We start from the raw sequence: 27,303 nt of genomic DNA, 5'->3' as shown, positions 1-27,303 counted from the left end.
ATGTCCACGCAACATGTTGAGAGCCGCTGTTGTCTAGTTGGTAGGGCATCTGACTGCCATGCAGGAGACCCCAAGTTCAATTCGTGGAGTGGGTGATCTAAGCTCAGAATTTTCCCAGCCTTGTCCCAACATAAAGTGGCTCTGGGGCTCACCCAACCTCAAAGCAATGGATACCGGGGGGGGGGGGGTAAAGACAGCCAGAGCATGGTGGTGATCACATCACCTTCAAAATGCCCTGTATCAAGAATGTGTGCGGCCCTACCTCTACATCCCCTAATTGTGCCTTCATGACACGGTGCTACATGGTGATTTTATACTAAAGGCTGCATATACACTATATATTTTTTTATTCAATTGATGTGCTGTTGGCACATGTGTATAAAATTAGAGTGCTCTTTTCTCATGAGACATTGTCTGTCCATCATGCTAATGTTGCTGAAAAAGTAGTTGGTGTAAACTTTCAGATTGATGTAAATGTAGATTTACTTGTGATTTTTTTTAAATAAAGTGTTTTTATATTTTTTTCATTTGTTTAGCTGAGGCTGAATTCAATCAAGAAGCTCTCGACCATCGCTTTGGCATTAGGAGTTGAAAGAACCCGCAGCGAGCTCATTCCCTTTTTGACAGAAACAATCTACGATGAGGATGAAGTTCTTCTTGCACTGGCTGAGCAGTTGGGAAGTTTTACGCAACTGGTTGGTGGTCCTGACCATGTTCATTGTTTACTGGTAAGTTTGTTGAACTGTTACTATCTGTGTGTCTCTTACAAAAGGCAATGGTATGTGAATTTATTAAAAACAAATTTCTGTGTGTGTAATCACTAGAAGCCTTTATGTCAGAATTTTCCTCACCTGAAAACCTGGAATACAATGCATTATGTACAGTTCTTTCTACATATTCTCTAGTCAAATGTAAACAGTTGTCATATCATGGTACAACTGATTCAATTGCCAATTCTAATACAATACTGTTCATGAAAATAGCAAAACCTTGAAGGAATGTCGGCAAACACAAGAAACTTGCAGAAAATGCAAAGTAGGGTAAGACATGCAAATGATTAGAATTGCAGAGTGATTGCGCATGCCTCGTTGCGTTCTCTGTACTGTCATGTTAGGCATGTAAATAGAGGCAATTGAGGAGCCCCCAAGTATTGTATCATTGTCTGCAAGCTGAAAACATGACTCCAGTAGTCACTATGCCTCACTGACTTCAAAGGGGGCAATTGAAACGACAGCGTTTGAAAGAGAGAAACGATTGGCCTGGGTGAAGGTGGATTTTCATACCAGGATATTACTCCTTGGACAGAACATAACGTCTCAACACTGGTGCTGGTGTGGAAGCATTGAACTGAAGAGAACCGGTAGCTTCAAAAATCTGGTAGTGGACCATTAAATGTGACTGCATCACGTCATGCCAGACAACTCTTGTGCATGGCAGTGATAGACTGTACAGCTTCATCGCAAGTGTTTTTACAATTGAGCATTGCAACATTGTGTCAATGTCTGCTTTCAAAGCTCGATGGCTTTTGCTTCCTTTGGGGCAGACAACCTTGACCCAAAATCAATTCCTCAGGCTACAATTGTCTCATGAACAGAGGCAATGGCATGCAGATTGGCAACATAGTAGTATGTCATTATTAGTAGTATGTGGAATAAATTTCATTCAATTCACATTATTCCTTCATGGTGTTGGAATAGTTGTGTGTCTGTGTGAGCCTATTAAACGATAGCAAATATATAGGCAACAGAGAATGATGTGGAATGTTAAGCCGATGTAATTTCAGAATTTGTAATATCATACATAAGAAAAGGAAATGGCTTAGCTGGCAGCCAAAAGTTCAGCCAGGGCCTTGAACATACCAAACCAATGTTGCATTATAGCATAAAATTGCTTTCTTCTTCACCTGTGTATCGGAGATTGAATACCCATATCTAAGTAGTGGAAGTGATCTTTAAAGAAATTGTTGTGTAAAATACTAGCGTTAACATCTCTGTTGAAGCCAAAATTTGTACCATCTTTTCAGTAATTTAATTTTTTTATAAAAAAGGTGGTGTCTCGTGCCACTTGTCATCAACATATTAACTGCAGATAAAATCGCAACATGCACCTTTTTTTTGCCCTCCAAATTATCAAAACGTTAATAAATGCTTTATAAATCGATGTTCTCATTATCTCTCTGCAGCGATCAGCCATTCATTTGTCTATTTTAACCATGTTTAACCCTTCCATGGCTCATTCTTTTTTCCTATTCCTGTAGAAGAATCGACGTTGGTCCAAAAATTCTGAGGACAAAACGGTATATATTTTAATTTGATCTCGGTGTTTAAAATTACAAATAATTATGAAAATTGAAATTGCAATGTGGCATTTTTTATGTGGAAATAAAATGGAACATGCATTGTTTGCTAGAAATTGATGAAAATAATAAGTTGATTAATGTATTTTTGTAGCCTCCACTGGAATCCCTAGCGACAGTTGAAGAAACTGTGGTGAGAGACAAGGCTGTGGACTCGCTGCGAAACATTTCTGCTCAACACAGTCCGACAGATTTGGAGACCCACTTTGTCCCGCTGGTTCAGAGACTTGCAGCCGGAGATTGGTTTACATCTCGAACATCCGCCTGTGGGCTATTTAGCGTTTGTTATCCAAGAGTTAGCCCTGGAGTGAAAGGTAGGAGTGGAGTTTGAATTTACAGCACAAACACATTTATTTAACCCTTAGGTTCCCGATCGTCTCGATCGAGATGCTCTTAGGTAACCCTCGGGTGCCCGATCATCTCGATCGAGATGCTTTGTCAAGGTCATAGTTTTTACATTATAACTTTGCTATTTTTGGCTAGAATTCAGATTTTCTTTTTTCATATTGTTGTTAACACATGTATTTAACAGAAATGATTGTTGTACTTTTTTTTTCATGAAAATGGCAGGAAAAAGGAGACTTCTTTTTTGCGTCTTTTTCAAGGGAAAAATTTTACCGACAAAGAAGACATATTTTTATATCTATACTTATGGTTAAATATAGCAAAAAATATTAAACATTTTTTTAACAGATGAAGAATCGTTTAATTGATAGACATGTTTTATTTCTATACTTATGGTTAAATATAGCAAAAAATATTAAACTTTTTTTAACAGTTGAAGAATCGTTTAAAAAACAATTCAAATAAAAGAGGTATGAAACTAGTGAAAACTGCATATTGAAGGTCTTTGTTTTAATGCTTACCATGGAAGAGAAACCACTTTTGTACAGATACGGTGTAGCAAAGGGAAATATGATTTTTAAAGCAGCAGATACCAGACCAGGATATTCTTCTCTTATCTGCAGCCAGAACTTGTCCAAGTCTTCATTACAGAATGCCAGTTGCAAAGATTTGTCGCGCAACAATTCTATCAGTTCGTCAAGAAGTTGTGGTCTTAGATTGGCTACTTTGATGGCCTCTTCAATATAGGGGTTTAATATCCATTCTGAACCGGCATTTTCATCAAAGGGAATATATTCTACCATCTGTTCTTGAAGCCGTTCTAGATGTTTGCACATTAAACTGAACAGCATCTTCATGTCAAAAGAATAATTGCAAGTTGAAATAGTGTCTTGTCAGAGGAAAATTTACAAAATTGTGGATTTTGACTCTGGATGCCCAAACTCCTAATTTCTTCTGAAAAGCATTTACTGTGTCTCGAACAAATAAAATGGTTTTGTCCCGTCCTTGCAAGGTCAAATTTAAGTAATTTAGATGAGTGAAGATGTCGGCCAGATAAGCCAGCTGAAACAGCCATGTTTCAGAGGTAAAAAATTCAGCTAGTTGGGGATTGGATTCCTGTAAAAACAGCAACAATTTTGAGCACAGTTCGAACAACCCATTCAACACCTTTTCGCGTGACAACCACCTTACCTTGGTATGCAGTAATAGTTTTTTGTGGATGAAACCCATTTCCTCGCAAATTTTTCTAACAGTCTACACTGCAATGAGCAGCTCTTCACATAATTGCAGATTGAAATACACTTTTCCCATTCTATTTCAAATGGACTTGTAGCCTCAAAAAAAACTGCATATAAAGATTCACCAGTTGTATGTTGAGGCAAGGGTTTGCAGAACAATATATCCTCTTCCACAGATTGTCGATTGGAGTCGGATGATACACAATAACTGAGCGCAATTTGTTACATCTGTGGACTCGTCCAGTTGAATAGAAATAAATTCACTCTTTTAAATCATCTCCTTCAGCTGGTTGCCAACATTTTGGGCCAAATCAGAAATATGCCTTGCCACTGTATCATTCGACAATGGAATCTTTGATATTTTCATAGCCTCTTCGGGGTTGATCATTGTTGACACTATATCAAGTGCACAAGGAAGAATCAAATATTCTGCGACGGACCCTGTGGCCTAGTGGTTAGCACATCGCGCTGCAATGCCAAGGGTCCTGGGTTCGAAACTCCAATTTTTTTTAAAAAAGAGATTTTTCGGGGATTCCCCCTCCCCCTTCATATATATACACCGAATGTGCATACATTTTATATCGTCTGAATCTGTGATTCATTCCGCATACAATGATATATCATTCATCTCTCTAGGGCAATTAGCCTCGGAGCTACAATCATTTCAAGGTAACTGCATTTTGAAGCTTGAATCAGTGGCGTGCTGACCATTCCTTTTGGGGGTACAACTCACGTTACATTGGTCATACAATAATAATGCAAATATTTTTGTGTTCCTTACATGCCAGCGATAATTTCCATGTGCATGTCGACACTGTCATGTATTTTTATCTTGGGGGAGGGGGGGAATTCCCCATTTTTCCGAAATTTTGGAATTTTGGGGATTCTCCCCTCACCCCTGCCACATATATGCCAAATTTGCATAAATTTTATATAGTCTGAATCTCTGGTTCATTCATCATCATTTCATATATCATTCATCTCTCTAAGGCAATTAGCCTCCGATCTACACTCATTTATTAAAACTCTGAATTTTGCTTAAAATCAGCTCGGGCACCTGTGAAAATAGCCTTGGGCTCCAAAAGGTTAACATCTGTTCCCATAGAAACAACAAATACATGTTACTTGTAAACTAAAATTTTTGTTCCTCTATTACCACAAATGTCTATTGCTAATAATGATGTAACTTTTAAAAAGGGGACTATTTATCTACATATTTATCTTGTTTACTCTGTAGAATTGAACATATACACGTGAGACTGCTTTATACATAACTCAGTTCTGCATAATTCTGCTTTATACGTAAGTTACTGTCAGTCCCGGCAAATTATAATTTAAAAATGTGTTAATTAAACCTTATTTGTGCACAATGAATTTAAACGTACGGGTGTTATACATACTAATTTTCATGAAATACAGTTGATTTGTATGTAACCAAGCTATAACATTGTTACAGAAGTATACATTTATTTTTTTATTTACCAAAGCACAAGGTGAGTTTCAAATATGAAACAGGATAGGCATGCATAGTGGCGGTTGGTCTCTAGTTACGAGAAAGATGAGTGCTTCGTGGCGGTGTTCCAGAGAAGGCAAGGAGAGGCGGCATGTGACATGAAATCAGAGGAAATAGATTACAGGAAACTAAAACTGAAATAGCTGCAGATTTAGGCATCGGTTACACCACAGTTTTCACAGTCATTAGTAAAAGAATGCTATTTTAGACGAATTTTTAAAATTGGGTAGTGCATAAACAAAACCCTACCGTCAACAAGAGGGAAGATATGCAGATTTGAAAAAAGTGCTTCTTATTTGGTTTCAGCAAAAACATGCTGAAAAATTCTAGTTCACTAAAACTATTGTGTGTATTGTAGTATTTCAGTATCAAAGTGTTCACTAATAAAGTGGTAAATGTTATGTATATAAGATTCAAACTTTTAGATTCATTAATTTACCACTTTAGGACAGAAATAACCTGTATTATATCGTTCCTTAGAATAATGCAGATGCAATTTTACAGTATATTGATAATGATATGACATGGTATCTAAATCTGATTTGTAAGTAATTCTGTTATATATATTATTTTCTCTTCACCTTGACATATAACTCAGGTTCAACTGTATTTACGTCTTTTTTTTTTTCCAGCTGACTTACGCCTTCACTTCCGCAACTTGTGTCAAGATGATACGCCAATGGTACGAAGAGCTGCAGCAAGCAAACTGGGAGAATTTGCTAAGGTTGTTGAAGTGGAATACTTGAAATCCGATCTGATCCCTATGTTTGTTAACCTGGCTCAGGATGAACAGGTGAGATGCATGTTGGAAATGTTAACTGAAAAAAGAGGCGGCAATAATTTTACTGACAAAGAACAATTGCATACTTGTTCTTCTAATTAGGGATATTTCTATGCACAGGCTCTCATGGCAAGTCCCACATCCCAACAAGCAGAGTTAGATGGGAATTTTACCCAACAATAAACCAACATGAATAGGAAAAGTTCTAAGATGTAGATGTACCTACAATCATGCACAATCACATTGAAAATTATTTTATGATTCATATAAAGAACAATTCCAGATAAAACAGACTGATGCTTTAGAAGGACTTTCATTTGTATGTTATTTCTTTGTGTATATGATTCACAAAACATATAATGAAAAATATGTAACCAAGGAAATTTACAAATATTGGTCTTTCTTCTTCAATAGCAAAATTTCTTCAAATGTGTGCTGCAGCACTATATAAAGATAAGGCTGTTTTCTGCCTTGAAATGGCTTTTTCCCTATATTTTTATGTTCATAACTATAATATTCTAGGATTATTATGAAATCTTAATGGATGTTATTTTTTTGTTTTAACAAAGTTATTTGTATTGAAATACTTTCACATTGCCACTTAGTACACCCAATTGCCAACCTCACTTCCACATAGTACACCCTGGACTGCATTTTGCAAACTAACAAGGCTCTGGCAACTGGCCCTATGACAAGTATAATTCTGTGGGTTGTCCTTTGTTTTGTCCTTGTGTGTGCTGAGTGCTCCTTTACTGCCTCAGTTTTTAACCGAAGTCAGAATATTTTAGTTACACGACACAACAATTATGTTATTTTAGTTATGATAAGGGTCTGGACCCCATATAATGTGATGGGTGCAAAATAGCCTAAGTGCTGATGCACCCAAAATTTTAAATTCAATATCAATTCATACTTTCACATTGAAGCAACTTCTAATGCCAAAAGTGGCTATATTTGTGTCCGAACACCGGATCAGAGACAACATGACAGGACACGACGTGATGCAATGCAAGATGAGTCACAAAGCAACATGACGTGATGAATCACTTTGTTTGTTAGCTAAAATCTGATTGCAGATTTTGTCTGTCAAGGAAAATGGGTAACAGTGCATTATAACAGCAGAATCAATTTATCACTGTGTATCTAGAATTGATGTATCAGTTGATATGTTATGAATTGAATATATTTCTACCAAATAATTCATTTAATTACTGGCTTCAAGTTGTCCCAGTTTCTAGTCCGTGCCTGAAGAGAATGGATTCATGCACAGAGGATTTTGTTGCAAGTTAAAATTCCACAGACTTGCGTCACAAACTGTTGCAACGTAACTTAAGTCAAAAGTTTTGTCCGGTGTGCGGCTGCCCATAAGAGCCACATGTTAAACCTTCCCCGAGTCTGTTTGCAACAAAAATGGCTCCTCGTATCGGATCCGGTGTGTGGCTGGCTTTAGATTTATTGATTGATTGATTGAGTTGGTGTTTGAAGTCCACTTTATGCACACTAAGGCTAATCGGGACTGGACCTACAGTTTAAAGTGGACTCCGAACACTTATGTGTCTCCACCAGGTATCGAACCTGGGACCCCTTGATTATGAGGCGAAGATGCTACCACTGTGCCATCAGGGAGGTCCAGGCTGGCTTTAGAGTAATACTTGCACATGTAATCACAAAACGACAGTAGTGTTGCTTTAATGAGACCATTAAATTATATATGACACCTCCTGGGTAGCCAAATGGTTATTGCTCTCACCCTTTGTGCGAGAAGTCCCTAGTTCGATTTTCAGTGGGAGCCCCCAAAATTTCATTGTTCACCATCATCGTGAGGACAGTTGGGGAGCTACTTGTAAAGAAGTAGCAACCTCCTGTCTTGAAAGCCAGAAAACAGCAGCAGATGGTACTCAATGTGCTGACCACCAGGAGCCAGTGGCCCTCAGATTACTGGTTGCACCATGGAGTTTAGTATTATGCCATACATTTCATGTGCCACCCTCAATGTGCTGTAAGATTAATGCCCAGTTCAATATCCCTTAATCACTAAATTGTGCAAGTTGCTGTAATTGCTTGTCATGATTTCTTTTTCTCCAATGTATCTTTTCTTTTGACAGGACTCTGTGAGATTGCTAGCTGTTGAAGCTTGTGTGAGCATTGCCACCCTGCTACAGCAGGAGGATGTTGAACAACTCGTGATGCCGACTCTCCGCCAGTGTGCCGAGGATAAGTCATGGAGGGTGCGCTATATGGTGGCAGATAAATTCACCGAGGTAAGGAACTTCCTTTCACTATCACTAAGACCAATTATCATGCGACATTGAAATCCATCCCACTCCTGTTTACATAAAGTGGCACTCTTTACAGGGTTGAACAGTTGAAGAATGTGCCACTTTATCTGAACAGGAGCGTAGAATTGGCAGTTTTAAGATCTGCTTGGAGTTGTTGGATGCATCCAAATCCACCTCTTTTTTCCAGATTCTCAGGTTTTACATATTGTAGTGTTATATTAACACTCAGTTCAAAGACTCAGTCCATTGTAATTACATTAAACTAAAGCTAGGGAAACCTTTTGTATATTGTCTCACCACTTCCAACAATCTAATGTTTTTCAATCATCCTTTGTATGACATGATAAATGAGGCTTTCACTAATTTCCCTTACTGATTTAGTCAGATGATCTTTAATGTAATGTTCACTTACCTCTGGGCCCCTTATTCTTATTTAATATCATCAAGATATTCTTCAAACCCTTGTCTGTACAGTCGTCTTTTGTCTCCAACATACAGTTCAAATGGCTTTGGTTGAAACAATTCTTTGTTGGGTAAAGTATGTTTCTAATGCAAGACTGAAAACTTGAAAATTTTTCGTAGTTTACTGGCTGATATGTTCCACTAAATGCTACTGGAATGTGTGTTTTTCTTTGGATTCATAATGTGCATCTTTGTTCTGTCAAATCAGTGAGCCAATTAAAGATACATAAGAGTTCTCTGCTATACTATTTGTAATCCATGAGATCTGTTCTTTTTATTACTTTGTAGTAGGGATGGGACAGATTAATCGGTACTCTATCGGTATCGGACGATATAGGCATATCGGTTTATCGGTAAAATTACAGATTATTTTACTGATCCGATATATCGATAAATATCTTATAATTTCGTGCAAAATTCTGCCATTTTGTTGTAATTTTTATGGACAATCTCAATGCCCTACTTTCTAAAAGAGTAATTGTCTAAATATTAAACTTCTTTTGCACTGCAGTCACCTCGAAACACACAATTGTTAAGGAGATCAAGGAACATTTAATGTTCTTCAAGTACCATATCTAATTTTATATTGGATCGGTAAAATATCGGTTATCAGTATCGGTAAATTTTATATCGGTACTTTATCGGTATCAGCCAAAATTTCATATCGGCACATCCCTACTTTGTAGCAAAGCCACTTTTAAAGGGCTTTTAAAAAACCTAAAAAAAATACATATGTCAATCTAATTCCTAGGGCTGAAATTAAATATTGAAATGAAATATTTAGAACCAATATGAAACTGATACTTTTACAGATTTCTTTTGATACCAATGCCAATACTTGAAAATTGCAACAATTCAAAGTAGTTCGAAATATTTATAAGTTTTTTATTAGATACATACCACAGCAATCTACCAGAGTTTTATTCAGAAGTATTTATAATTTTACATGAAACAGTTATTTAATCATAATATCCATTTGCACCACAGTGTTATTGCAGTAATAAGGAAAATTATACATTTTACAAGATTTTTTGGTATTTAGACTACGAAAGTGTCACATTGCATTTTTGTAGAGATTTCAATACACCAGAAGACTATCAGCTGGTATCAGTGATAAAATTCGTATGGATATTTTCATATGCTGATACATTGGTATGAGTATCAGCTTCAGCTTTAGTAATTACCAAATTAATGTTACCCATGCATGGACGTTTAAGTTTATTTTGATAATTAACGCCAATTTTTTTATTTATTTATTTAGCTTCAGAAAGCAGTTGGACCAGAAATAACAAAAACAGACCTTGTACCTGCATTTCAGTCGTTACTTAAAGATTGTGAAGCAGAAGTCCGTGCTGCAGCTGCACTCAAGGTAAGTGCAATTTTAAATGTTTGCTCATGTATGTAATTACCGTATTTATTCATGTATAATGCACATTTGTTTTCCAAAATTTTTGCTCCCATAATCTGTGGTGCGTATTATGCACGGAATAATTCAGACAGCCAACATGAAACCGCACAGGGTCATTCCATGATTTTGGGACACTTGCATTGATTTTTCATGTTTGCGGAACCCTATCATGTTATATATCATTGTAAAGCTCAAATCCTGCAGTTTCTGAATATGGCAACAGTATTCCATTCAAGATAACGACACCAATGTGAAATGCGGTTGAAATAAGTTCATCACAAAATGAAGGAACGTTCTGATTTCTATGGTGCTTTGGATGAAAGAAAACAAAGTATTACTGGCCAAATAATAGTATATACGGGGTGCCTCAAAAGTAATAGCGCAAACTGACACAGGTGAAAGTACATAATAATAGAAGCAAAAAAGTCCCAGTCAACATGGGTCTGCAAACGAGCCATTCTCGAGATAGTCGCGAATGTATGATTACAAGCTGCCACTGACTTCATTGTTTGTAAACGTCGTCCTAGTTGGTAATATGCTAATAGTGTGTGCGAATGTGTGTTAGAAGCAGTCACTGATTGCATTTTGTAAACACAGAGTGCTTTACTCCTTGCGTGTTCGGAGGTTTGCTATTTGTTTACAAAAAGAGAACATTTCCGAGAGGTGGCTTTTTAATCAAACAGGATGGATACAATCAGCACACAGTCTAATCGTAGTGTGGGGGTCACTTTTCTTACTGTATTAGCATTTTACTGAGACACTTTTGCTTCCAACATTGTGTACTTTCACCTGTGTCAGTTTGCGCTATTACTTATGAGACACCCTGTATACGGAGTATGTAAATTCCTTAATGGAAGAAATCTTGAGCTGCTAACTGCTTGTTTGAAGGTCCAGAATGTGCCTCGTATAAATGTTACATTAGTCACGGAAAAAGTGTATATTTTGAAGTTTTTAGAATAAGTAAAGAAGGAATGAGCAAAACCACGTATAAAAGTTTGAAGGGCATTTCACACAATTTTTGACTTTGTAATGAAACCAAGCAGTGCAACTCTGGCGGAATTCGAGCATACACCTTCCGTTACATGGGATGCATATCAGCAGTATTTGTTGGGCGAGAAAAAATAGAAAATAACTTCCTGAGCATTGCAAATCCATAATTTAATTTTGATCTTGCTTTCTACTATTACAGAATAAATAAGGTGGTTAAAGAGTGAAAACTTTGGGATGCTAAACACAGTGGAGGGAGAAGGGGGAGATGGCATGGGTTGCAAACTTATTGCTTACACAAGAGGATATATTCCCCTCTTGGTCCACATAGCAACAGGTGACTCATTGAATAGGTGATGTTATTCACTCTAGCATAGCAACAGCTTTACGACCTACAACTAAGAAAGCCATTTCTTGAAACAAGATTCTACTGCGAATTATATATGAGGTATAAATTTTTGTAACTGTTACACATCAAAAACCTGGGTGCGCATTATACACGCATGTGCACTATACACACGTAAATGCGGTATATTAGTGATGCAGTATGATTTTTTTTACTAGTACAGATAAAGTACTACTGACCTCATACAAATTTACAAATGTTTCTTTGGAGGACAAAGGTTTTTTATTTCCTTAATTTATATAAGCAGGCAGGGTGGCGACAGACCTGGAAAACCGGGAAAAGTCAGGGAATTTGAGGTGTCAAAAAAAGTCAGGGAATTTCGTCCCTTTTTTTTCCATGAAATATATCATTATGGAACTCTGCACGGCAACAGGAAATCTCGTTCGTAAGTTTCGGCCTCAACTTTGAGGCCCCTTTTATGAGCAACACAACCACGGCGCCAGAAACCAGTGATGGCAGGAGGGGAGAGAGAGAGAGAGAGAGAGAGAGAAATTTTAAATTCGAACACTCTTTGGAGGAAAATTGTTATAATTCGGGCACTATGGGAGCAATCTACTTCGGATAACTTTTGTTTTGCAGCTAAAACATCAGCACATGCAACCGTGTACAATTCAGAACACCGGACCGAGGAAGGGGCGCTTGGGGGCACGTACCCCGAATTTCAATGGAAAAAACAAAAATCTGGAATTTGCTCCCTCTTCTCCCGCTATTTTGGGGAGAAGGCGCGAACTTTAGTATTCTTTTCAAAGAATGGACATTTCTCAAGAGAATGAAACATGGTTAATGTTCTTGGGTGCCATACAAGTTGAATAATAAGCCAAAATGTGATTATTTTGTTTGACGAAAAATATTTAATTTGCATTTTTGGAGGAAAATTGTTCTAACTCTGGCACTATGGGAGCAATGTACTTCGGATAAGTTTTTTTCAGCTAAAACATCAGAGCATGCAGCCGTGTACAATTCAGAATGCCGGACTGAGGAAGGGGGGCTTGGGGGCATGACAACCCAAAATTCAATGGAAAAAACATAAAAATCTGGAGTTTGCCCCCTCTTCTCCCGCTATTTTGGGAAGAAGGCGCAAACCTTAGTATTCTCTTCAAAGAATGGACATTCCCAAAGAGAATGAAACATGTTTCATGTTCTTGGGTTACATAATAATAAGCCATAATGTGAAACTCTTTCTTTTTTTACGAAAAATAGGTGATTTGCATATTGTTCAGAAAATTGTTTATAACTCAGGCACTATGGGAGCAATCTACTTCGGATAAGTTTTGTTTTCCAGCTAAAACATCAGAGCATGCAACCGTAAACAATCTAGAACGTCGAACCGAGGAAGTGGGTTTTGAGGGACGCAACCCCCGAATTTCAATGAAAAAACAATAAAAATCCCCCTCTTGTCCCGCTATTTGTTAAGAAGGCGTGAAATTTATTATCCCTTTCAAAGAATGGAAATTTTTCAAGAGAATGAAACATGTTTCATGTTCTTGGGTGCCATACAAGTTGAATAATAAGCCAAAATGTGATTATTATTTTTTTTACGAAAAATAGGTATTTTGCATTTTTTGGAGGAAATTTGTTATAACTCGTGCACTATGAAAGCAATCTACTTCGGATAAGTTTTGTTTTGCAGCTAAAACATTATAGCATGCAACCGTGTACAATTCAGAACGCCGAACTGAGGAAGGGGGTTTGGGGGTGTGACCGAATGTTTTTTTTTAAAAAATCTGGAATTTCCCCCTCTTCTCCCTCTATTTTGGGAAGAGGGTGCAAACCTTAGTATTCTCTTCAAAGAATGGACGTTTCCAAAGACATTGAAACATGTTTCATATTCCTGGGTGCCATACAAGTTGAATAATGAACCAAAATGTGAAACTCTGTTCGGAAATGTGGCATGGTTATGTTGCGGAGAGGGGGGAAGGTTGGTCATCAATGTGAATTTCCCAGGCTTGCTCCAGACCTGTGTCAGAGTTTCCACCCAAACATAAGAGTATTAAGGTCCAAAAAGCACATTCATTTCGTAATCAGCACCATATCGGGCCAGTACGATCTTACTCTGATGATACCGTATGGTATCATCGGGGGTGTAAAGGTTAAGCCTCTAAATATTACGTGGAAAATGCATTGAATTATCATTTTTTCTTGTCCGTATGGGAGTAGTAAGGGGACTTGCCAACAGATGGAGGGGATACGTGCAGGTGGGGCCGTCCGATAGTTGTCGGACGTCGTAGTAAGGCATTTTGTTGGGCAAACTGAAGGAACATGGAAACAAATAGGTTCCATTGATACATGCGATTTTTTGTCGAATATCGCCATCCGACAAAGTATCTCACTACAACATGCGACAGAAATTGCATGAACTGCAACATCCAACAAAAATCGCATGCATAAACAAGAAGAGCTGTAGACTGCAAATATGCTGCTGAAATTTTATTACTCTTCTGGCTCACTTCACCTCATTTAATGTAGCAGTTCTTACAAAGGTTTTCTTTCATCATCTTGATGTATTACTGGTTTTGCACAAGTTAACATACGTTTACAATTACATTGCACTATTCTTAGATATCAAGAAGAATCCAACCAAATGGGATATATATATATTGAATACTATCACGAAAAAGTGAAACATAAATCCACATTTATGAACGTTATAAACTGGCAAGTGCATGCTCCCAACCTCAAATTTCCTGCAACAGTAGTATTGCAATGAAATTAACGCCACTCTTTGACCTGTCTCTTTAAACTCGTGAGGGATGGTCACTAATCTCTCACTGAGTAAGGTTAATGTACAATATTATGAAATAAAATACTAATAATAAATACGTAAATATTTTAATATCATACTCGTATTTACTCGAATCATTCAATCATAGAAGCAATTCTTCAAGAATTGACTTTTCTCTGCCAGGCCTGCTAAATGTTCAATTTCCACCTACTGATTTATACAAGGGGTGGCAAGAAAGTAATTTCCAATTAGTAGGGACATTGAATTTTTGCAAACGCGAAAACCGTGAAAAATGGTAATTGCTGCGAAGTTGTGTTTATGAATGTGCAGTGATGTCTGGACACATTTTTTGGCCCGTTCGAAATATCGAAATAATGCAAATTTACCATAAACTGCGAATTGTTGGTGTTTTTAGCGATTTTTTAAAAAGAAATGTCCTAAAACAACGAAAAATTCCATGAAATCCAAATTCTTGTCTTTTCTAGGCCATGTTTGTGTATATAGAACATGCAAGTTTTCCAACATTTTACTCAAGAGTAAACTATACATGGATTAATTCCGACAGCCACATTAAATCATGTATTTCGCACGATTTTTTCAACTTCTATCAAAACCATTTGCATCACAGAGCAAAGTGGCAGGGTTCTAACAGGAGATCGAGTGTGTATCTACCATCACACGGGAGCCACATCTTCGTATTTGTTGCACGAGATATGTTTTAAATTACCAAGCTAAGTGCGCACTATCGGTATTTGTCGAGCGAGTAATAATGGATCTCAGTCGTTAGGGCGTCTGACTACTGTGCGAGAGACCCGCGGTTGATCCTCTGCGGGGGAGAACAGGGATGTTTTCCACCTATTCAAAATGCTCCGGTGCCCACCCAGCATCAAATGAAGCTGGTACCTTGAGGAAACTTGGAGGGATGAAGGTAGCCAGGAGTGTTGTGCTGATCACATCACCCCCACCTTCAGCCGTGATCAAGAAAGAGTGGGTCCCTAACTCCACACCCCTATACACCGTCATGGAAAAGTCCAGGGGAGCACGTTACTTTTACTTCCTCAAAAATCTGTCCAAACATATCAAACTGTCACGAAAATACGTAGACCATGTGACCTACAATTTAAAATAATAGTTTAAAAGCACATATATATTTGGCAGATAAATGTTCTAAAATAAAAATGCGAATTTTGGGAAACTTAACACTAACAAGTCAAAAAAAGATAATGCCAATTTTTGGTGCCATAATATATCGGTATCTGTCACGTGAGATTGATTTTTTTTTATTTTTTGGGTGCGTCGCCACTTATGGTCATTATGCACCCTTCAGTATATACGGGGAAAATTCCATTATCTAAAGTACTTACCTTAAAATTAAAAAGGAGGTATGGAAAATAACTTTCCCAAAATAACTTTCAAGATATCAAACTCTCACGAAGAGGCGTAAGCCATGTGACTTACAATTTGAAACAGTAGTTTAAAAACACCATGAAGGTATAATTTCAGATATTTGCCAGAAAATGTGCTAAAATGAAAATGTTAATTTTGGGGAAAATAACACCGTATAGTAAGAAATAAAAAATAAGAAAATACACCATTTTGAAAAGAAAAAAAAATATCAAGGTCCCTACCGATTAGGCATAAATAGAACAAGAATATCAGTTGTAAATTATTGCATTAGTAACAGTGAGTCCTAACCTGATTTTCGGCATAATCACCACCGTTGTTCTAGCATTTGTCGTAGCATGGCACTAAATTTTGTATGCCCATGGCATATGTGTCTGACGTCAAAGACTGGAACTATCTCGACCACAGTGTAGCTGTCAAATCCTTGCCCTGCCAGTTAAACAAAGAGAGGAAAGTCTGTACATTCAAGGTCAGGGCTGTACAGGGAGTGGTTCAAGATCTCTCACCTGAAGTGATGCAAAGGACCCGTGTGTACTCAGCTGTATGGGGTTGTGCACATTCGACTGGCCTTCCATGAATGTAGGCTACATTGCAGTCGGTGGGAGACTGTATGAGAACTGCAATCTTTAACCTAGAACTGTCCTAAAACGGCTGCATTGCAACTGAACCAGATTACAGCTACATGCCACTTCTTCCTGCCTGCATGTGTGTGTGTCGCTCTCCGACCACTAGTGCTGCGTATAGGCACCATTGGAGCTTTTTTCAGCACTCCCCTCGTATATGAACTTTCAGAAGCTTATATTATTAGTGTTCCTGTTTTAATGTGTGGTTAGCTAAATCAGGTATCTATACAATGCTATTCTATAAATTCCTTGCGTTAAATTTCTAATAGGCAACCTAACAGTTGGGCTGAAAAGTTCGTAGGCTGACTCATAGATGGCGTTACTAGAATTAAATCCATGTGATTTTTACTTAGTACTAACCTTCAAAAGATACGTGTATAAATTTCACAGCTGCCGGATAATTAGTTCGTGAGATATAGCATTGTGAGTGAAGCTGCTTTTGTTATTGTGAAAAAATGGATAAAAAAGAATTTCGTGTGTTTATAAAGCATTGCTTTTTGGCGAAAAAAAATACTGTTGAAGCCAAGGCTTGGCTTGATAAACATTATTTGGACTATGCACCAGGAAAATCAACCGTTGAGAAGTGGTTTGCTAAATTTAAACGAGGCGAAATGAGCATCGAAGACGATGCATGCAGTGGACGCCCCAAAGAGGCTGTTACTGTCGAAAACATCAAAAAAGTCCACAAAATAATTTTAAATGATCGTAAAGTGAAGTTGATCGAGATTGCTGAGACTTTAAAAATATCAAAGGAACGTGTTGGACATATTGTGCATGAATATTTGAACATGCGAAAGCTGTGTGCAAAGTGGGTGCCGCGCGTGCTCACAATCGATCAAAAGCAACAACGTTTTGATGATTCGGAGCAATGTTTAGCAATATTCAACCGTAATAAAATTGCTTCCCCATCCACCATATTCTCCAGACCTGGCCCCCAGTGACTTTTTCCTGTTTGCAGACCTTAAAAGAATGCTCGCTGGAAAGAAATTTAGCACTGATGAAGAGGTAATCGCCGAAACTGAGGCCTATTTTGAGGCTAAAGAGAAATCGTACTATAAAAATGGCATCGAAAAATTGTATGACCGCTATAATCGTTGTATCGCCCTCGAAGGCAACTATATTGAATAATAAAATCGAATTTTGTCAAAAAAATATTTTTTACTATGTTAGCCTACGAACTTTTCTGCCCAACTGTTACATACCCTTTTCGTCAGCATTAATGATATAACTGCATGTTGTCAGTTTCACAGTACTTCACTTGGATATACTGTACTGAAGCATAAATCCCATTGATAATGTAAGGAAATATCACACTTTATTTTGTTCGATTCAATTGTTTCACTTATATGCAAGAGTTAAGTTGTTTGCTTTACAGAGAAGAGAGAAGTAGCTTTATGCATTGAAAAATGAGTCCGCACTCATGGTTCTTGCAATCAGAGGGTTCCAAACCTCAGTGGAAATATCAACATATAATACCGAGAATGTATAAGGAGACTGATAAATTACAAAATGTATTTCTTAATCAGTCACTCTTCACTCTTATCTCATTTAGTCGTAACTTTAAAAATAATCAAATATTTTATTTTAAACTTACTGCGTATGACCCTAGCTTGTGAATTGTAATACTTTTCCAAATTCACGATTTTTGCAGTTTGAATTCAAATCATAGAGAATAGAGAAATTAAGTCATTTTCATAGAAGATAATATTGGTACTTAACAAAACCATACGTGGATCTGTATGAGTTTATTATTTCCATTTGCAAAAACATCGATTTAGTTGTTTGTAATTGTCAGGGAAAAATGTAAATTTTGTCCTGGAAAACCTGGAAAAGTCAGGGAATTTCATTTCTGCTTGTTTGTAGCCACCCTGGCAGGGGACTGCAATAGATTTTATCAAGAAACTCTGTATGTAGACATTTATTTTACAAAATGTATTATTTATATACACATAAAGAAGACCAGAATGGCAGAATTTAGCTCCAAGTTACAAGCTATTTATAGATATATCAGATTGGTAAAGTTAACAATACACTGATATATTGGCTGATACCAGTAGTGTCTCAGTTAATCTGTCCCATTCCTAAAAGGTAATGTACTTTCAACATTGTTATTGACAATTCTCATACAGTGTGGCCAGAAAATGTGGAACCAATGGCACCACCTCATTATGCAGAAAGCTGGATGCTGAATTGGGAGGAGGGCATTCTGTGAAAGCACCCCTTTCACAGAGCCCACAAAGTCATGATGATCTTCACCTTTCTGATGGTGATATGATCAGCACCATGCTTTAGACCTTTATCTTGAGGTTTGCCCCCTCTCCAGGTACCCATTTCATCATAGACTGGGCAAACTCCAGATCCTCTCTATGCAGGGACACGATTGGAAAAATCCCCAACTTTTGGATCACACACCCTTGGAATTGAATCCAGGTCTCCTGCATGGTAGTCAGACATCAACTGGACCACTCCTAAATTTTAATAGGAGTGGGGCAAATTAGTTGGTACACTACGGGTATTGATCAGTATTCGTGTGTTGGTAACATTCCCAATTATTTTACTATTCTGATATGTCTAATAAATAACCCTTAATTTTTTGCAAAATTCTACTATTTTGTTGTTCATGTTATGAATACAAAGGTGTAATTCACATATGCTTGTTTTGTAAATTGCATGTTTCAATACCAGTTTTCCCCCCCTTTTTTAAGGGGGGAAAACCCATTGCAGTCACCAGGTTGCATACATTAGTAAAGAAAGGGAATGAACCAGTTGAGTTTTTTTAATGTATCATCTGAATTTTCATGTTGGATCAGTAGAACATCAGTTATTGATAGCAGTAAATATTATTTATCATGCCTGACTGACTTACCATGGAGCCAATGTTTAAAAGGCAGCAAACAACAATTAAAAACCTTTATTCCTATTTTTTTACCCCTTCTAATGGTAATAGTTTTTCTTGTATGTCCACTTTGCTTGCATTGTAGAATTATCTTCTTGTAGTTTACGGTTATTACAAGCATAAGAAAACAGTTTTTCATTGTGACGTTTCAAGAGAACACACGCTCCCTTCAGACATTTATATTTTTAGTTTGATTATAGATACAGTTATAACAATGGTTAGAAATTTTTTAAACAAAAAGAATCCCTTATATAATGGATGTTGTCAATGTTACATTGTTGTAATATAGCAACCTAACTGTGAAAAGAAGCAGTCTGTTTTATTTTTATTTCAGATAAAAAAATTTTGATCACATTTTTTATTTAAAATTATGAATCCCAAATATCATCAGATAATTCAAAGTCGTCATTGTTTTCACAAAAGTTTCTTGATGTTTTCTGTTACATTAAATTTTAAAGATGGTGACTTACTCCATTTGTGAAAAAGAAAACTTTTGAAACTCCATACTGGATCTATGTTGCCATTTTCATTATTTGATTTATTCCAGTGTTCTTCTGCAATGAACTAAGCTTCCCAGACATTCAACTCTATGTTTCCCGTCAATAAAAATAAAACAGACTGCTTCTTTTCACAGTTAGGTTGCTATATTACAACACTGTAACATTGACAACATCCATTATACAACGGATTCTTTTTGTTTAAAAAATTGCTAACCATTGTTATAACTGTATCTTTAATCAAAATAAAAAATAAATGTCTGGTTAAGGGAGCGTGTGTTCTCCTGAAACATCGTAATGAAAAACTGTTTTCTTATGCTTGTCGTAAACGTAAACTACAAGAAAATACTTCTAATGGTAATTTTCAGGGATTTCAAACAACTTTTGTAACGTTGGAAGCGGCCCCGGTGCCCACCCAGCATCGAATGACATGGGTACCTTGGGGGGGGGGGGGTAAAGACAGTCAGGGGTGTGATGCTGATCACATCACCCCCACTCACGACCGGATCAAGAAAGAGTGGGGTGTTACCCCCACACCCCCTATATGCCTTCATGCCGTGGTGCTAAGCACAGGGGAGCACCTTTTTTTTATTTGTTGCATGCTTTGTTCTTTTATCTACTGGCTCCTAAGTAAGTCAGTTATGATTGTTCTGGGACATAGTGCAAGATGTTTTTAAAAGTTCAAAAAAAGCCAATATTATATTTGCATTATTTTTTGAATATTTGATATATTTTAATTGTCTCAAAGGTGACCATTATTAATTTAGTGCAGAATTCGGGTAGGTTTATACAGTGGAACCTCTATTTTATGATTTTCAGAAGGCCAAGCTGTAAAACCTTAAAAATGTGGGAAAATATAAAAGCAAGGAAATTTTTTTTATAACATTTGTCTATGTTGGAACCATCAGGATTGAATGTATAATGTCGGGAATGTAAAATTGGGGTTCCACTGTATATCTTAGCTGCAAGTGTAATTTTTGTGTTCTGACATATATTTTGTAACTATTTTGAATAATTTAAGTAGCTATAGATTTCACATATCTGTATAGGTGACAGTTCAAAGAAATATCGCTCACTCCTGTTAACATACTTTTCTGTAAGCAGATTTTTTTTCCAATTCTCAAACCAATATTTAAGAATACATTCATGTAATTTACTAATCACTAATGTTATCTTTTTTTAGGTTCGAGATTTTTGTCAAAATCTAGACTCATATCAACAGGAAACAATTATAATGACAAGCATATTGCCATATGTCAAGGAGTTGGTGGGCGATGCAAATCAGCATGTGAAATCAGCTTTAGCTTCAGTAATTATGGGATTAAGCCCTATATTGGGAAAACATAAGTAAGTACTAGTTCTTTCTGTAATTTAACTATTTCTCTTTAATTGAAGATATATATATATTGGTGCAATTTTGTGTAGTTCAGCATTTTAGACTTTCATGACTGGTTATGCAAGAATTAAAACATTCAAATGTTACAGGTTAAAGTTTTTTTTTTTTTTAAGGAACCATCACAGTTTAGTTCACAGGGTAATCCTACAAATATAGAATACTTGAATAGAGGAGTGGGAAGCTGGAAGTATACTCTTTTCTTGAGGCAAATTGAAGATGAAGTTTCTGTTGTAATGCCATCTGTGCTAATGGCATCAGCTTACCCAGCTGCAAGTTCTCCTACTTGATGCATATAAACTTTTGACTCACAGCAGTTGGCCTCTGTTATGTTATTTGTTATTAGCGCCACAATTTACACACACACTTAGGTCTTTTCCCTGGGCAGAGATTCAGTTAAACTGCTCTTATCACTCTAACGACATCTGTACTCTTGTGGCCAAGTGCCTTGAATGTTTTATTATTTGCCACCGATGTTTCAGAGTATAGTCTGAACCCAGTCACTCATTTGTGAGTGTCCATTCATAAGTTTCATCTAATCAGCATTCATTTTCATCACAATTAGTCAAAAATGGCAGAAGAGTAATGTTAACGAAGAAAAATGCAGGGTTTTGTGTGTTTAACATATCTTTAATGTTTTAATTTGTATAAATCCTATGACAAATATCTGAAATGTTGGGACAAGAAAGTAAGTACACTGTGAAAATCTGGTTATTTCATTACCCTAATTATTTACTTTTCCACTTTCAGTATGATTGACTATGAGGTCAACATCTGTTTTTAATTTTATTCTACATTTTTCTCTCATCACAACCAGACCATCCTCTGTATGATGTTCCCCTCATCTTTTGCCTTGATGTTACCCTCATCTTTTGCCTTCCTTGACACAGTCGATTTTTCCACATCATTGCATATCTTGTCTTGTTGGTACTTTACCTTGCTTTAAAATACTTAATACACCTTTAATTTTCTATTCTAAACTCAGTGGCGCAACAGCCCTCAAAGGGCCAAGTCCTGCCAGAGCGGTTTTTCATTGGGTGATGCATAGTCAGCACATCGGATCCTATCGCCATTGTTTTCTAGCTTTCGTGACTGGAAATTCTCTATTCTAGAGGGTCTGATGATAGGAGAATGCGAAATCATAGTTTTGAGTATGTTTGTAAATAAATTGTAAACTTAGATTTAAAATTTATTGCAATGCTTGAATTATGATTTTATTTTTCTTTCAGCACAATTGAACATTTGTTACCATTGTTTTTGTCACAGCTGAAAGATGAATGCCCGGAAGTGCGACTGAATATAATTTCTAATTTGGATTGCGTTAATGAAGTGATAGGAATCAAACAGGTGAGTCTTATCTATCGCACTACACGGCGGTCTATTCTAGTTTTATTTGTGCAGTATTCTCTCATCTGTTCAAGAGCAAGTCAATAGTTCAATCACATATGGTAAATTTTACATGCATTAGAGGAAATATTGTTTTATTAAAGTTAGTAAACTAAAAGGTAAAAGTCAAATTGCTCCTTGTACATTTTACTAAGCTGTGAAGATAGGGTTCCAGAAGTGATTACAACGAAGCCATAATGGAGGTGGTGCAATCAACATCATACTCTCCATTTACTCCACAGTTACCCTTTGATGAGTGGCTGGTGAGTCCCACAGCTGCTTTTCCAGAGGCATTTTCACAGGTATATTGCCACCTCGAAGCAAATTATCATTGTCCAAACACTGGGTATGAGCTTGTATATCCTAGTATTGAAGAAGTCTACCACCTGCCTCTTCAACCAATTCATCTGTCAACATTTTGGGCACCCTGCGTGTGCACAATTTTCTGTACCCTAATGTTACAGTCTCGGCTTCATGAATTGTGTTTTGTAACACATCGGCAAACATGACACACAATTCTCTTATTGTCACATGCCTATTTGCATGCACTTGTTCTTCAGTTCCTTTAAGTCCATAAGAAATCACAGATGGCCTCCTGCTCCTGTGTTGGTCATGGATATCTGCCATACCTCCCACGAAGGCATGATACCACGATTTATAATGTTCCCATAAACTGTTGCAATTTGGTGACGAATGTCCGTGGGACATTACCTTTTGCCTGGAGAAACAGTATCACAGTTAGTTTGCACTTCGCATTTGGCAGGATTTTTTTATTGCCGCCGAGTCGACCCCCATGGCAGAGTGGTTAGCACATCGCACTACAATGCCAGGAGTCCCAAGTTTGAATCCCAGCCTGGGCATGGATATTTGTGAGTGTCCATTCATCAATTTCATCATATCATCACTCATCCCCATCTTCGCAAATTAGCCAAAAGTGGCATAAAAAGGGAAGTAAAAAAAAAGCAAATCAATCAATCAATCTTTATAGCCGCAGCCATTTCCCGCACTTGTGACAAGACTCAGCACAGCACTGCTAAATGAATGTTACTGGAAAGATTAAGGATCAAGGTTACTGTCAGTGTTGTCAACTCATGCCTTACATATTTTTCCTAAGATATATATTTGTTGTACCTTTACTTTCCTGATGCATCTCGCATTACATTTTTCTGTATTGCTTTCATAGAAAAGCTGTTTTTTTTTTTGTTTTTTTTTGTAAACATGTAGTGGTCTTAGCTGAAAAAACAAGTATAGATATGAAAGGATGCTCTTTCATTTTTATGCCATCCTTTCAATTATTACGTGTGAAATACCTGGTCACACTGTGAGGACCCCTGCCATATTTAGTTAGGTGTGTGATTGTTATGCGAAAATCTAGATAACGTCTTAGTTTCTAAAAGTAATTAGTAAATTGCCCAATGCACATCTTAATAGTAGTTTTTATAATTATGAGGAAAATATGTTATTTTCAAGTGGAATTTTGAGTGGATTGAGGTCCACCTGTTGCAAACCACCTCTGAAATTTTAACTTATCTTAGTTTTATGTATTTTTTACTTATTCTATGGAAGTGTGTTGAAGGTAATGTTCTCAGATTCTGATCCTGAACCTACCTGGCTGATGAATTAATAAAGATCATTGTATTATATTTTATGCTGATTAGAAATTAATTTTAGACCTCTGTATATTCTTGGTACTGGTTTTGTTTCTTCTCTTTGTAGGATTAAATATTTCACTCGGGTGGAGCGAATTCCCACTGATGACTGATGCTTGAAAATTGTAGCAATTAAGTTGTTCAAAATATTGATTTATGTTAACAATTAAGTAATTCACCCCAATTATAGCATCAGTATACCAGAATTTTTCTTTAAAACATTCAAGAATTACATCGGAATATGAAAAAAAATATGTTATGTATTCACAAAATTCATTTCACATAATGCTGATGCAAACCGTGATAATTAGACTCCACAAAACTTTCGCATGGCATTTTTGCAGATCCTTCGAAATACCAATGCTGGAAATGTATTGGCCATTATCAGTGAATAAATTCCAATCAATATTGATACATCACCATCAGCATTGTGTGAGCCCTATATTTAATATTGAGTTTCATTTCTATGTGTAACTGATTTTTTCACTTTGAATTGTCATTTCAGTTGTCGGAGTCATTGCTTCCAGCAATTGTTGAACTGGCAGAAGATACCAAGTGGAGGGTGAGGCTAGCAATAATTGAGTACATGCCTCTGTTGGCTGGCCAGCTTGGGGTGGAATTCTTTGATGAAAAATTGAACACACTATGCATGACATGGCTCGTGGATCACGGTATTATTTTTATTATTCATTGTATACATCATGGTGAATATGGTTATTTTTTTATCGTTAGTGTATAATTCTTGTGCGTATTCTGTTTGCAGAATTGCTGCTACCAGTATTAAGGGTTGTGATTGGCTGCTGACTGTTTTGTAGCTCTTCTGAAAATATCATTTTCTCTCTCTCTCTCTCTTTCCCTCTCCCTCCCTCCCTCCCCCTCCCTCCACTGTGTTTAGCATTCCAAAGCGTTCATTGCTCAAGAAACCCAAGCTGGTAATTTGTATTTGCATCTGTTATATGCAGTGACATAGTGAAAATATGCATGGTTTCATGTTGGCTGTCCAAATTATTCCATGCGTAATACACACCACAATTTTTTGGGGGAAAAAATTGGAAAGAAAGTGTACCTTATAATGAGTAATAAGGAGTAAATACGGTAATCAAAACTCTTGAAAATGAAGACATGTAATGATTATTTGTGGGTACAGTTTAAGCAATATACTGTGATTTCTGAGTGTGTTATTCCTGCCATCTCTTGATGAGTTACATGGTTGAATGCATGAATTTTCATTCATTCCATTTTTTAAAAAAAACAAGTCTGAAGGAGGTGGTTACTACCTCAACTCTCTCTTTATTCTGTCAATGAAGTGTTCTTTATTGCAACCGTTGCTTTAAATCTTACCCTAAAAGTAAAATATTTTGGTTTCGAAATTATAATTCATTGTATAGATTTCCAGCTTCCTGATAAATACTAAGAACATCACAATCACATGTGTAATAATTTTATTATAGCGTAATGATGGACACTTAAAAGGACTTTTTTTTTAACAAAAATAAGATTAATATGTTTTATTGCCAATTGATCACTAAGTTGCCTACGCATTTTGCTATGCTACATTGACTATGTTTCTTCCAGTGTATGCTATTCGAGAAGCTGCCACTATGAATCTGAAGAAGCTGGTTGAGAAATTTGGGCGAGATTGGGCACAAAACACAGTTATACCAAAGGTTTTAGCAATGTCACGAGATCAGAATTACCTACATAGGATGACATGTTTATTTTGTGTTAATGTAAGTATTATTATTATTATTATTTTCTTTAGGGCCGGTTTTTCAATGTCCAGTTAATCTTTGTTAACTATGTGTCAGTTGGAGATATATATATAAATGGCAAGCATATTACTAAAATCTTCTACAGCATTGCAAACCTCACTGCTACGATAAAACACCATTTACAGTGCCATCAATTGGTTTAAAACATTGAAATATAAATATTCACTTAATTAATATTAATGTTTGACTTCTGCTGTCTCCTTCAAGTTTCAACTTTACCACTCGGAGAGAAAAACGTTGTAAAAATTATTACTGTTTTTTGACAGTTAAATCACGCAGGGTTTGCTTCACTGACTTCTAGAACTTCCACAACTCCTGACCTGGATAAAAAAAACATGCTTCGCTGTGATTGGTCTTCCAGTGCCAATTCATACAGCATACTTCCTGTCATTCACATAAGCCAGTGAAGCAATCAACGGTACACTCTCTTTACCCTGACACACACATCGACAAAAACCAGTCACCCACTGTCCCATTCGCTCAAAACAATCCATCTGAATGTCACGGTGTAATGCGTGACAATATGTAAAAACTAGATCGAGAGAGAACATGCCATGCACTCCCTTCTGGATACAGCTCGTAAAAGGCTATGATCCTCAAAACACAACAGGCTTTCTGGGATTTCTGGGATTCATACTTAGGGTGAGATTCGAACTTAATGGTGACTGCAGAATGTATCAATTTATACTACTACATCGCCAGTATTAATTAACAAGCACCAGGTTTTTCAATGTGAACGTAACTACCAGTTAACTAATCCTAACTTTGCTCTCCAAAATAGTGTGTTAGCAATTCTGAAGCACGAAAATTGCAGGAAATCAATCTCTGCACCATCTCTTAGTATAGTTTCAAACTGCATCGATTGGTACACAGCCTCGTGTTTAAATGTAGAACTACAAGCGCTTATACACTAGAAAGCACGTTTCTGCATTGGAAACAATTGAAACAATGGCAGTGTATCCATTCTGTAAGATTATGAAATAAATTTAAGGAAAGCGAGCACTACAAATTTGGCTTTCCTTCAATAATTTCTAATCTCATGTATTTCAAATGCTTTTATGGAGCTCAAGCAAGCATACATACTTTCTTACAGAAGAAGCATGAGGAACTCAAAAGCCGAAACGTTAATATGCAAGCTCTGTACCATTCTGTGCAATATTTGTTGCTCGAAAAGGAAAAAGCAACC

General features: G+C 36.8%; 1 protein-coding gene across 1 annotated transcript in view; it reads left to right on the top strand.

The window, feature by feature from the left end:
* Pp2A-29B (Protein phosphatase PP2A regulatory subunit A) overlaps positions 1 to 27,303 on the top strand; it is a 53,526-nt gene that overhangs the window by 10,697 nt on the left and 15,526 nt on the right. Inside the window, exons 2-10 of the mRNA XM_083122511.1 lie at positions 537 to 728; positions 2,451 to 2,670; positions 6,085 to 6,245; positions 8,339 to 8,494; positions 10,236 to 10,343; positions 21,101 to 21,264; positions 22,540 to 22,657; positions 24,851 to 25,016; positions 25,921 to 26,075. Of these exons, the coding sequence (XP_082978637.1) occupies positions 537 to 728; positions 2,451 to 2,670; positions 6,085 to 6,245; positions 8,339 to 8,494; positions 10,236 to 10,343; positions 21,101 to 21,264; positions 22,540 to 22,657; positions 24,851 to 25,016; positions 25,921 to 26,075 (1,440 nt within the window). The remainder of the gene's footprint in view (positions 1 to 536; positions 729 to 2,450; positions 2,671 to 6,084; positions 6,246 to 8,338; positions 8,495 to 10,235; positions 10,344 to 21,100; positions 21,265 to 22,539; positions 22,658 to 24,850; positions 25,017 to 25,920; positions 26,076 to 27,303) is intronic.

This window comes from Lepisma saccharinum, chromosome 5, assembly GCF_977018435.1.
Source record: "Lepisma saccharinum chromosome 5, izLepSacc3.1, whole genome shotgun sequence".
Lineage (NCBI taxonomy): Eukaryota > Metazoa > Arthropoda > Insecta > Zygentoma > Lepismatidae > Lepisma > Lepisma saccharinum.
The sequence above is the reverse complement of the archived record's forward strand: the minus strand, read 5'-3'. Positions and strand labels throughout refer to the sequence as shown.